General features: G+C 45.6%; 1 protein-coding gene across 1 annotated transcript in view; it reads left to right on the forward strand.

Annotated features, from left to right (window-relative positions):
• Positions 1-13,123, forward strand: part of ncam2 (neural cell adhesion molecule 2) — a gene marked incomplete at its 5' end in the record, with an annotated part of 350,469 nt that overhangs the window by 223,074 nt on the left and 114,272 nt on the right. Inside the window, one exon of the mRNA XM_083908283.1 lies at positions 386-460. Coding sequence (XP_083764409.1) covers positions 386-460 — 75 coding nt within the window. The remainder of the gene's footprint in view (positions 1-385; positions 461-13,123) is intronic.

Genomic DNA, 13,123 nt, shown 5'->3' on the forward strand with positions numbered 1-13,123 from the left:
TCACACCAAGAAGGTTCTTGTTCGAGTCCCTGTTTTAGAGGCGGAAATGGTCTTGATTGCAATTGGTTCTTATTTATGTTAAAGGACGTTTATTTGCATTTATGTAAGCTGCTCGTCTTCCTTTTGCGCAAATTTGTAATGTAATGGCGATGTGAAAACAGAAAACAGTCCACGGTCAATATAACGCTGGCATAAAGAGGGGAAATGAACCACACTGCTAAGCAGACTGTTAACAAAAAAAAAAAAGAAGCAATTTTGTATTATTATGTCTCTCCAGTCGGCAAATGATGAAACTCTTTTGTGTTCTTCTGGTTCTATTGTAGTAAGTAATCCATTTGTCCTGTTTTTTCTCCCTCTCCCTCTCTTGTTCGCTTTTCTTCTGCAGCCGCCCTGCAGGTGTCCATATCCTTGAACAAAGTGGAGTTAAGTGTCGGAGAGTCCAAGTTCTTCATCTGCACAGGTAAACACTCTACGGTCTTTTTTATTTTAAGTCAATGTGTGTGTCGTATATGTGTGTGTGTGGTGACAGGTCAGACAAAGCAGCAGGGCGCCTCACGCTGGCGTTTGCGCGTTAGTGAAACGCCGGCGGATTAATCGGCGGCGTCCATATGCCGAGCGACTCTATGACCCCGTCGTGACTGAATCCACACGGGGAGGCCCCGGGATCTCGTGCCTCCCCCCTCTTTATTGTCCCCTCTGACCACCGCACACACTCACACACGGAGTGAGAATGTGATGCCAGTGCCAGCGGCGCAGCGGGGTGGCACCGCACTCTGGCAGGAGCGCTCCACCTCCTGCCGGGCCGCCTCTTTTCCCCTGCCAACCCACTCAGCGTGGAGCTAACAGCCCAGGGGAGTGGAGACACACTGGGAGTAGCTTATGGAGGGGTGGGGGTGTGTGGGTGGGCACTGTTGTCTGAACCTGTGCTGACTGATGAGGACAGAATGGAGAGGGGGGGAAAAAAAAACACACAAAGGTGAATGAATCAAACCGGTAGGAAGTGAAAGGTTAGATGGATAAAAAAATGAGGCACAAAAGAGTGGAAGTAGTTGCCGTTCACTGTCCATTTTTTTTATTCGTGCTGCGTTTCCGTGACGACCGACCGGAAATAGACGCACGCAACGTCATGTTTTACGTGACCCTCGATTGTTAAAATGAGTCTCTAAAGTAGCGCTAAACATACGCAGTACACAGGTACGCTGGTTATTTGCAGCGCTGCTCTTTTTGTTTAATGAGTAGACCTGCTCCAGTTGGACTGTAGACGCGCTAATTGCGCTAAAGGAGCTAACAAAGCTAACTGACGTGATGATTTGTTTGTAGCGCTGCTCTTTTCGTTTAATAAAATAACAGACCGCTCCAGTTAGACTGTAGGCGCACTAATGGCACTAAAGGAGCTAATGCAGCTAACGGAGCTAGCTAACTGACGTGACTCTCTAAAGTAACGCTAAACTTTAAAAACAGAGGCACACGTACGCAGTACACAGGTACGCTGGTCATTTGTAGCGCTGCTCTTTTCGTTTAATGAGCAGACCTGCTCCAGTTGGACTGTAGGCGCGCTAACGACGCTAACTGACGTGACGCCATGTTTACGTGACTCCCTATTGTTAAAAATGAGTCTGTAAGTAACGCCAAACTTTAAAAACAGAGGCACACATACGCAGTAGGCTGGTTATTTGTAGCGCTGCTCTTTTCGTTTAATAAACAGACCGCTCCAGTTCGACTGTAGATGCACTAACGCCGCTAAAGGAGCTAACGGAGCTAACTGACGTGACGTCATGTTTACGTGACTTCCAATTTGTTAAAAATGAGTCTCTAAAGTAACGCAAAATTTTAAAAACAGAGGCACAGATACGCAGTACACAGGTACGCTGGTTATTTGCAGCGCTCCAATTTGACTGTAGGCGCGCTAACGACGCTAAAGGAGCTAACGGGGCTAACTGGTAATCGGTGCCTGGACTCTGGTGCTGCGTCACGCGCGTCTTTTCCCGGTCAGTCGTCATGGAAACGCACCGCGCGTTAGCATTCTTTAGCGTTGACGCCGCTAACGTGCCCAGCACTAATTTCTGTATTTATAGACTAGAGCTGGTTCTGGAAGCAACTGGTGGATTTGGAGTATTTCTACTCGTAACAAACAAAGTGGCTTTTTATTCTCTCTTGGCGTTGCCGCGTCTCCACTCCGTGAAACCGTGTCCATGTGAATTTAAAGAGAAGAAAACAGTGGAAGGGACAGGAGAGCACTTAGCACCGAGCGTCGGTTTTCGTGTGCCTCAGAAAAAGGGAAAAGGTAAAAGCGCAGAAGTGAGTGTGTTTGTCCGTGACAAGGAGAGACCAAGGTGAATTCATTTCTGTTTGTTTCTTTCCTGAAGGCTGGCAGCAGAAAGTCTATTTTATTCTGTCTCATATATATTTGACAACTTTTTTTTGGAAAAACATAGGGTCAAAGTGAAGTCAAACTTTAGCTTGTGTTGTGTCTTGGTTTTAAATCGGTCCTTCTGCTTCCTACAACCCTTGGAAGGTTCACCTTGTACTTTTCTTAAATACAGCGTACAATAGAACAGAAACAGAAGTTTGGTTTCAAGTACTTTTTTTTACATTTCATTCATAAATGCACCTTTTATTTACTCCAGACTAAATGTCGATTTTAGGACGATTCCATCCTTTCACCCATTCCTGCTCCGACAAGGACAATTAGCTTTTAATATTTCAGTCCTCACAATAAAATAACTCTCCTTTGTCTGTGCAGTTCATGCTTTTTTTATTTCCCTGCAGCAAATCACCTGACAAAAGATGTTTTTGCTGAGGAAAGGAAAGCATTGAAAAGAGCACGCACACACACACACACAACTGCAGCATAGTTACAGGGAATTTCTAGATACAATTTGACATATAAACAACTTATGTAACACAACATCATTATGGTGAATATTGTGCATGCACGCACGTGTCAGATTCATGTATTATGTTGAGTGCTGGGCACTTTAGCGGCGTCAATGTTAACGCAACGTTTCCATGACGACTGACTGGAAAAACGCCCGTGGCGTCATGTTTACGCGACTCCCGATTTTGTTAATATGAGTCTCTAAAGTAACGCTAGTTTTTAAAAACAGAGGCACACATACGCAGTACACAGGTACGCTAGGTATTTGTAGCGATGCGTTTTTCGTTCAATAAACAGACCGCTCCAGTTCGACTGTAGGCGAGCTAACGGCGCTAAAGGAGCTAACATCACTAAAGGAGCTAGCGCAGCTAACGGCGCTAACTGGTATACGGTGCACATGAACGATGCGCTTCTGTGACGACTGACCGGAAAAAGACGCGCATGACGTCATGTTTTGACGTAGCTAACGGAGCTAACAGTTAACAGTTAGCTCCGTTAGCTGCGTCATTTGCTGAATTTTGGTGCATGTCAACCATTTGAAAGAAACTACACAGGTTAATTGTACATATAATTAGTGCTGGGCACGTTAACGGCGTCGACATGTTTACGTGATTCCCGATTGTTAAAATGTGTCGCTAAAGTAGCGCTCAACTTTAAAAACAGAGGCACACATACGCAGTGCACAGGCACGCTGGTTATTTGCAGCGCTGCTCTTTTCCTTTAATAAACAGACCGCTCCAGTTCGACTGTAGGCGAGCTAACGGCGCTAAAGGAGCTAACACAGTTAACGGAGCTAATGCAGTCAACGGAGCTAGCGCAGCTAACTGGTAAACAGTGCCTGGCTCCGGTGCCGCAGCACGTAAACCTGACATCACGCGCGTCTTTTTCCCTTCAGTCGTCATGCGTTAGTGTGCGTCAGCGTTGATGCTGTTAGCCGCCGTTAGCGCGTTGACGTGCCCAGCACTAATTATAATTACAAGTAACCCGTGTAGGTTCTTTTTAATGTCTGATAAGCACCAAAATTCAGTTTCCTAACTCGACATCAGAGCTTCGTCTTCTTCCTCCTCCTCCGACCTTTGACCTCACTGGTCAACCGAGACGTTGACGAATCCGAAAACCACTCCCCGGTGGATCTCAGAGCCAGATCGTAGTCCATTACTGCTCATCACTCTCTCTCTATTAGGATTAACGACTTCTGGTCTTCAGCAAAGCAACAACGCGTAAACAGCCATTGTTGACCAGTTTTAATGGGGCACCGTGCACCGTTCAGGCCTTTTCCAAAGGGGGCACCTTCTGAGACAAAAATAAATCAGACCGTTTCAGCTTTTTAACGCAAAAAAGTAGTGGACGTTATCTCTGGGTTATAACTCCTGCTCCACTGGGTCTCTGAGATTTCCCTCTGAACTCTCTCTCTCTCTCCGATGCTGCTCCCGCGGAATAACCTTCACAACACATTAAAACTTAATTATATTTTCTCCCTGAGCGAGTTAAAAACACTGATGAAAAACTGTGTAACTGAACACAGCGATCGGCTCCGGCAGCTGACTCACGCAAAGCAAGGATACGACGATGTTCACTTCTGTAGACGTACAGTACAGCACTTATAGAGCAGACGTTATTGTGCCAAAAAATTGCGACATATTGTCCGATCTCTGTGGATTTAAAGTGAGCTCTATATAAGCTGAACTCGGATTTCTGTCCTTTGCCCGATTTGACAAAACACAACATGTGAAGTAATTTTGAGCTGTAGAAAATGTATGAGTTATTTTCTGAGAAAAAAACACATGAATCAATACTTTTGGAAAAAAAAAAAAAAGCACAAAACTAAAGCGGAATAATCAATTTTGTCAAGCAAAAACAAAATAAAGAAAAACTAAGCATTCGAGAAGGAGCAGGCAGAGGCATAATGCTTTTTTGGTCCTGCCCCGACTTTACAATATCATATAATTACACAATTAAAGGTGAAGTAAGTAGTTTATAGTGCCATCTAGAGGAGAGGCTGAAATTTACAACAAAGGACTGCTCCTCTGCTCACCCCCTCCCTTCCCTGAGCGCTACGGTATCCTCAGCCGGTCAAATGTCGTCCTCGTCGTCTTTCTCCGTGTCAGCAGATGAGGTTCGTGAGGCGAGGGAGAGGGCGGAGCTACCGCGGCCGTAGCAGGCGAAGCGGAGAGAGAGGAGGCGGGACTTCCGCTACAAGTAAAGCGACGCTTGATTTGTTTCTCTCGCGTTTGTCCTTACAGGCTCCGGTAGAAACATGGCGTCTCGCTGCTAACAGTGGCGATGCAACCGCGGCCCGCGACCGTGTTATTTTACGTGACTTTTTGAAACGACTACGAAAATTAAAAACAAAAACTATTATACAGACATATAATAAAAAAGCACATAATAAAAAAAAACAATTAAAAAAACAATAAAATCCACTTTTTAAACATAAAAAGTGGATTTTGGGTCAGATAAACCCATAAAAACTACACAGTGTCCCTTTAATATGTATATATACTGCATGTTTACAGACTGCATACAACAATGTGCACTGATTGTACAATAATAAACTGACTATTGAATAAAATAATACTGAAAATAATCTTCTTTTCACAAGGATACATTATTTTGTCCCCCTCTCTTTTTTTTAGAACACAAATGAGCAATAATAAGAAGAAGAAGAAGAAAAAAAAACACACATTGATGTATTATTCCGAATGTGAAATTGGTCTCCGGTCAGAGTTAATTGAATGTGTATTTTGCGGTGTGACGAATAAGGAGCTGGATAAAGTGGTGCTTAAGTGTGTGTTTAACCTCCCCTTTGACTGAAGTGGCAGAGAGCCAGACCACGTGTGAAAACCCAGGCTTTTTTATAACAGTCGCCAAAACCACATTCAGCAGCTGCTTAGATTGTGTTGTTGTTGTTGTTGTTGTTGTTTTTTGTTCAAATACAGGGTTTATCGTAGGTCACGGTACCTGTCCCTGTAGATTTACATCAACGCAGCACCTGGACGTTACAAAACAGATAATGAAACTGATCGTTGTGACATCGTGTCGAGCAGCACGACATGCTTAGTGCTCCTCTTTCCTTGTTAGCATTATCCCCAAACCCCCCCAACCCCCCCCCCCCCCCCCGTGCCGCCCCGGCTTACCGATTCCCCAAGGAGGTAAATCAATTACCACCATGGCTGCCGTCCCGGCCGCCGTTGGGACGCGAGAGCGTTTCAGCTTGCACTCCGGGTCGCCGAGGGACGCGGTCGAAAGTCGATAATCTGCCTTGTGCAGGAGGTCGAGACGGCTTCATTATTTTTTTTTGTCGCTGCTTTATAATGCTCCCGCGCGTTGCCAAATAGTGAGCCCCGCGTGTATCTGTGCTCCGCAGCCTCTAATCTCACAGCGCGCTCCGTCTATTCCGTCGGATATTGAATCATAAACGAGGGTTTAATCACATTTGGCATATCCAGTGAACAAATGAATACTTTGCTTTAACCAAGCTGCCAGGAAACTGTTACTATGACAGGAGAATATATCGTTCATGATGGGCTTCCTATAATATGCTGAAATGGGGTCATACCTATGTTCCCCGGGTCCTATGTTCCCCGATCAGGGAGTATCGGACCGTTTTTTTTTAAAAAAGGGTCCTATGTTCCCCACTTTGTGTAAGCCTGGGTCTGGAGCTCCAGGGTAAAGGGTTAGGGTTAGGGTTAGGGTAAGGGGTAGGGTCCTATGTTCCCCGGGTCCTTTTGGGTGAACAGCGGGGTACATAGAACCCTTTTTTAGAGAAAGGGTCCTATGTTCCCCAGTCTCATACAAATCGGGGAACATAGGACCCTTTGGGTGAACAGCGGGGAACATAGGACCCTTTTTTTTAGAGAAAGGGTTCTATGTTCCCCGCTCACATACAAAGCGGGGAACATAGGACCCGGGGAACATAGGACCCGGGGAACATAGGACCCGGGGAACGTAGGACCCGGGGAACGTAGGATCCGGGGAACGTAGGACCCGGGGAAACATAGGACCCGGGGAACATAGGACCCGGGGGAACATAGGACCCGGGGAACATAGGACCCGGGGAACATAGGACCCGGGGAAACATAGGACCCGGGGGAACATAGGACCCGGGGAACATAGGACCCGGGGAACATAGGATCCAGGGAACATAGGACCCGGGGAAACATAGGACCCGGGGAACATAGGACCCGGTGAACATAGGACCCGGGGAACATAGGACCCGGGGAACATAGGACCCGGGGAACATAGGACCCGGGGAACATAGGACCCGGGGAACATAGGACCCGGGGAACATAGGACCCGGGGAACATAGGACCCGGTGAACATAGGACCCTGGAACATAGGACCCGGGGAACATAGGACCCGGTGAACATAGGACCTGGTGAACATAGGACCCGGGGAACATAGGACCCGGGGAACATAGGACCCGGGGAACATAGGACCCGGGGAACATAGGACCCAGGGAACATAGGACCCGGGGAAACATAGGACCCGGGGAACATAGGACCCGGTGAACATAGGACCCGGGGAACATAGGACCCGGGGAACATAGGACCCGGTGAACATAGGACCCGGGGAACATAGGACCCGGGGAACATAGGACCCGGGGAAACATAGGACCCGGGGAACATAGGACCCGGTGAACATAGGACCCGGGGAACATAGGACCCGGGGAACATAGGACCTGGTGAACATAGGACCCGGGGAACATAGGACCCGGGGTACATAGATACGGTCCCGCTGCAATAGGCAGCAATCTCTTAGGTGGACATCCCCGTGTTCCTGCTGCTGCTGCTGCTGCACACTGAAAAATCTCCTTTTGCCATTTACAAACACTAAATTCTCTATAAGGATAAGTACAGAAGAAATATGCACGTGTCATATGTGGCCGCGCACGTCGTTAAAACACAACATCAAGTGAAAAATGGCAAGAACTTCCACTCGGGAGTAGGCCCCTGCTACTGTATTGCATAATTTGTCCAAAAAAGAACAGCATGGTTAACTTCCTAAATGGGTTTAGACTCGTTGGAATTTCTCATCAGGTAAATGGTTCCAGCAGAGAAACTCTAATAGACTCTGTGGATGAGGCTTTGTTCGCCCCCGTCCTGCTCTTATTTAAAGTGTTAATTCCAACGTGTGCGGATGCAGAGAGCGGCAGAGCCGTCTGTTTTTGACGGAATAACTCTTTTAGCGAAAGCTCAAAAGACGATTTGGTTGTTGCCGCGCAGACGTTCTTAGAAGAGCGATCGCCGTTGTCTCGCTGCTGTTCTTTCGGGAGGAATCGGTCATCGGGCGGCGCCTCGGCGCCCAGAGACGGCGATAATGCCGGAGCTTATGCAGATCTGAAGAGAGCGCTTTGATTGTCCACCAGCGATTCATCCGGTGTGGGGAGGCCAGGAAGTGAGCGCCGTGACGCACTGCTGTCTCCTCAGATCGTCTGTGTGGCAAACAGGCGCTTGTCACCGTCAGTTTTAACATATTTCGTCGGTCTGTGCAATCAGCGGACTGTAACGACGGGAGGAGGCGATAATGTTGTTATAGTAACAGGTTTAAAGCGAGGCCTGCAGCGACATTATTGTTATTAGAGGTTGCTGTACAAGGGTTTGAATTTGAAAAAACTGTGAGTGAGTTCCAGAAGGTTGGAGCAGCGATACTGAAAAACCGGATTTTTGCCTCCAGGTGTTGGGAATGGAGAGGAGACCTAGGTCGGAGAGATAATGTGGAGCAAGTGAATGTAAGAGACTTGTAGCAGAGGAGGAGCTCGAAGGTGATCCAGAACTTGACGGGAAGCCAGTTGCAGTTTCTTCAGAGTGAGGGTGATGTGTTGTCAAGGTTTAGGGCCAATTCCAATTCCTTATCTTAACCCTCAAGCTCAACCCTTAATCTTAACTGGCCCTCAAAACCAAGTGTTGAGGGTTATTTTGTCACTTAGAAATGGGACACCCCTTAAATGCAGATACGTCTTCAGACTGTAGGGGGCAGAATAACGCAAAAAGCTACGTCCAGTCTGTCAACTCCAAAAAATAATAATAAGAAGAACACATTTACGTCAGGATTATTTATTACGATCCGTTTGTCAGTCAAGTTATTAGGTTGTCAGTTAGTTATAAGATGATACTCATACAAATACCACAACCACGGACATATTCAGCTGACAGTTACCACACACCACGACTTATTGAAAAGTAAACGATAGCAAACCATCGCTTGTCCGCACCGGCCGGCTATTGACAAAAGATCGTAAAATGAAAATAAATGTTACGCAACAATGACGTCAGTAATCCATAATATGGGCCTAAACTAAGATAATACAATGGTTTTCATCATTTTTATATCTCTATTAACAAAGAAAATACTTCATTTGTAGCGTACTCGTTTTCGCTGCTTTCGGCGCCATCTTTCTTATGTGAAAACACGCAATGCATTCTGGGTAGCCCTTGCTCTCAAGGGTGGTCTGGGAAAACCTCAATATTGAGGGGGATACAGCCCTTAAACTTCAACCTCAACTTAATTTTTCTGAGAATCGGGACAGCACTTGCACTAGAGGGAGCGCACATTTTTGAGATTGAGGGTTAAGCAAGGAATTGGAATTCACCCTTGGTCCGAGGTCTGGACGTGTTGGAGCCTAATCCAGGGACGTTGGACGCTTATCGCTTCCCCCTACACTGCCGTTCAAAAGTTTGGGGTCACCTATGCAATTTTTACATGAAAAGTCGCACTTTTATTCATCAAAAGAGTTGCAAAATGAATAGAAAATATAGTCAAGACATTGACAAGATTAGAAATAATGACAATAATAATTATGCCCTTTCGTCAAAGAACCAGAACTTTTTGGGGGGTTTTCAAGGGTTTTCTAATCATCCAATAACCTTCTAACGCCATTAGCAAACACAATGTACCATTAGAACACTGGAAATGGGCCTCTATACACATATGTACATATTCCATTAAAAACCAGACGTTTGCAGCTAGAATAGTCGTTTACCACATTAACAATATATAGAGTGTATTTCTGATTCTTTTAATGTTATATTCATTGAAAAAAGTGATTTTCCTGACCCCAAACTTTTGAACGATAGTGTGCGTTAGCATCGAGGCCGAGGTGCTACGTCACACGTGAAGAAAGAACGGCGAAGTGAGAGAGAAAAGCATTTTGTGGTTTGAAAAAAATAAAATCTCAGCAACACTTTATAACCAGCGACAGATGCACATCCCAAGGACACAATGCTGAGCATTGTTGGGAACATGGCGACGACGATGATGATGATTAGTGTGAGCGCGAGCCAAACATTCAAAAGACAAATCGGCTCATTTGTCATCGTTTAACAGTCCACTGTAAAACCTCACATCATCGTATTTCTGTCACTTTCTGTTTGCATTATTTTGCGCCGCGTCGAACAAACGTTGGCGAAACGTCCGATCCGGTGTAAATTCAAACATTTACATTTAAACAGCAGTTGTCCAGAGTGCTGCACAGCTGTAATGAAATAAATGAACAGACAGAGTAAAAACGTGTGTAGACGACAGTAAGAGATATTTAAAATTAGACAGTGAACGGGCCTAATTTAGTCAAGTCCGAGAGGAAGGGACTTAGACATCCATCCATATTCTACTGCTCTATCCTCCACATCAGGGTCACGGGGGGGGTGGGGGGGGGGGGGTGCTGTACCAATCTCAGCTGACAGGGCGATGGGCGTTGTACACCAGTCCATCACAGGGACACATACAGAGACAAGCAACCGTCCACTCTCACACCTACGGTGAATTTAGAGTGTCCCATTTGCCAAAATATGCCCCAATTATGCATGTTTTTGGATTTTGTTTTTTGGAGAAAAACCCACCCATGCTCACACACACACACACACACACGAAGAACATGAAAACTCCATGCACAAAGACATCTTGTTCCGACTGGATCGCGAGCCCGGGTCTTCTCGATGCAAAGGAAAAAGGTGCTAACTAGTGCTTGTCAAACGATTAAAAATATTTAATCGCGATTAATCGCATCAATGTCGTAGTTAACTCGCGATTAATCGCAATTAATCTCACATTCTTATCTATTGTAAATGTTCCTTGATTTCTTTTTGTACCATTATTTTTCCTCATACTAATACTCTTATCAACATAGAAAAGTGGATTGGCTTGCTTTGTGTAAATGTTATTCGCATATTTTGGCATATACTGTAGTGTAGGGCTGAACAATTAATCGAAATTTATCTAAATGGCACACACACACACACACACACACACACACACACACACACACACAAGTTTGCTCGGCCAAAAGAGCGTTAATCGCGTGATAAAAAAAAAAATTGACGCCGTTAAAATGGTTTCGCGTTAACGCCGTTAATAACGCGTTTCACTGACAGCACTAGTGCTAACCGATCATTTGACCAATCATTGGAGGACCTGCGACGCTCCAAACTTCAAATTCAGTTGCAAGAGGCACAAAAGTAAGGACACACGGCTATATACGGGTAACGATAGAAAGTTGACGAAATCAGTCAGGCGTGTTGGAAAACATGCAAGACAGCGGTCCCTGAGGACGTTCCTTTCACTATATTTGTGTTTTTCTTGTTTATTCTATAGGCAAGGAGCCATACATGGTTCTTATATGGACCTTTATTTTCAATGAGTGCCCTTAACGGAATTTGTTAACAGTGTTTTTTTGTCTCCTTCTTCAGCTCCTTGTTTGTCTCTAAAGTAAATGGATGTGTTTATGTGCGTTTTTTGTCATGCACAAGGCTCGGCGTGATTGATAGGTTAAGTAATGGCCCTCTGCACTAAGGGGCACCTGCTGCTCCTCGCAGATGGCCCCGTCACCTCCCGTGATGGCCAATAAGTAGGGTTCAGGATGATAGGTGGTCACGGCTCTCTTTAGCGCCTGCATGCGTGCGTGTGCGTGGAGTGGAAATGGGAGTGGGAATTTACAGCGCTACATATGTCGCTGTTCCTTTACAGGCTTATTAGCGATGTAAATCCGAAAGATTACGACATAATCGTATCATTTCAGGGGCCTTCTGTTCCGTCGACGAAGTGCTGGATGGCGCTCTGGTTTACTTCAGAGTCTGGTGATGATTGCCGGGCCCCTAAATGGCAGCCTATAAAAGAGTCGGTGTCGAGCAACTTGTTGATTTACTCTCTAATTTTGGCTTTTTCATAGCAGCCACTCCCCCAACAACCCCCCCCCCCTCCCCCCAAACTTATTTAAATTCCAAAGAACTTCAGCAGCGGCCCGACCAGAATCTTTAATCAGAACTCTAATCAACGCAGACTCTTTCCACACAATGAGGTGCTCCATCAAATAGCAGAGAGGGAAATGTGTTACAGTGTTAATGTGAGGGGACAACAAATCCAATAACATCTGGTAGGCTGTGTAAAAAAAAAATAAAACAAAGCATTAATTAAACCACAATTTAAATCACACCACGCCTCGTTTTAGTACCTCTAATTTAATATTGAAATTGATTGTGAATACATCGGGACGCTAAATAAACCAACCCAACCACGTACGTCACTTTTTTCGAGAATTATGGAAAGGTTGAACGTAGTCAAACGACGTCAATGCACGTCAATGACGATTGACCGGAAAAAGACGCGCGTGACGCCATGTTTACGTGATTCTCGATTGTTGTAATGAGTCTCTAAAGTAACGCTAAACTTTAAAAACGGAGGCACACGTACGCAGTACGCTAGTTATTTGTAGCGCTGCCCTTTTAGTTTAATAAACAAACCGCTCCAGTTCGACTGTAGGCGCGCTAACCAGCGCTAAAGGAGCTAACACAGCTCACGGAGCTAACTGGTAAACGGTGCCTAGACTACGGTGCCGCGGCACGTAAACATGACGTCAGGCGCGTCTTTTTGTTGTTACTTACAAATTATATTTTGTAAGTAACCTGTGTAGGTTCTTTTAAATGTCTGATCATTCATGTCACAAAACGGCGCTAAAGGAGCTAACGTAGCTAACTGGTAAACGGTGTCTGGACTCCGGTGCTGCGTCACACGCGTCATTTCCTGGTTAATCATCATGGAAACGTGTCTTGCGTTAACGTGCGTTAGCATTGACGCCGTTACCTCGTTAATGTGCCCAGCACTAATGTATGTTTTTATAGACTAGTCTCACACGCAGCTAACGGCGCCAACTGGTAAACGGTGCCTGGACTCACGCCAGTCATCACTTTTTAATGTGCGTTAGCGTTGATGCTGTTAACGCCGTCAACCGCGCCCAGCACTAATTATATTTCG

This window comes from Microchirus variegatus (genome assembly GCF_963457635.1).
Source record: "Microchirus variegatus genome assembly, chromosome: 22".
Classification (NCBI taxonomy): Eukaryota; Metazoa; Chordata; class Actinopteri; order Pleuronectiformes; family Soleidae; genus Microchirus; species Microchirus variegatus.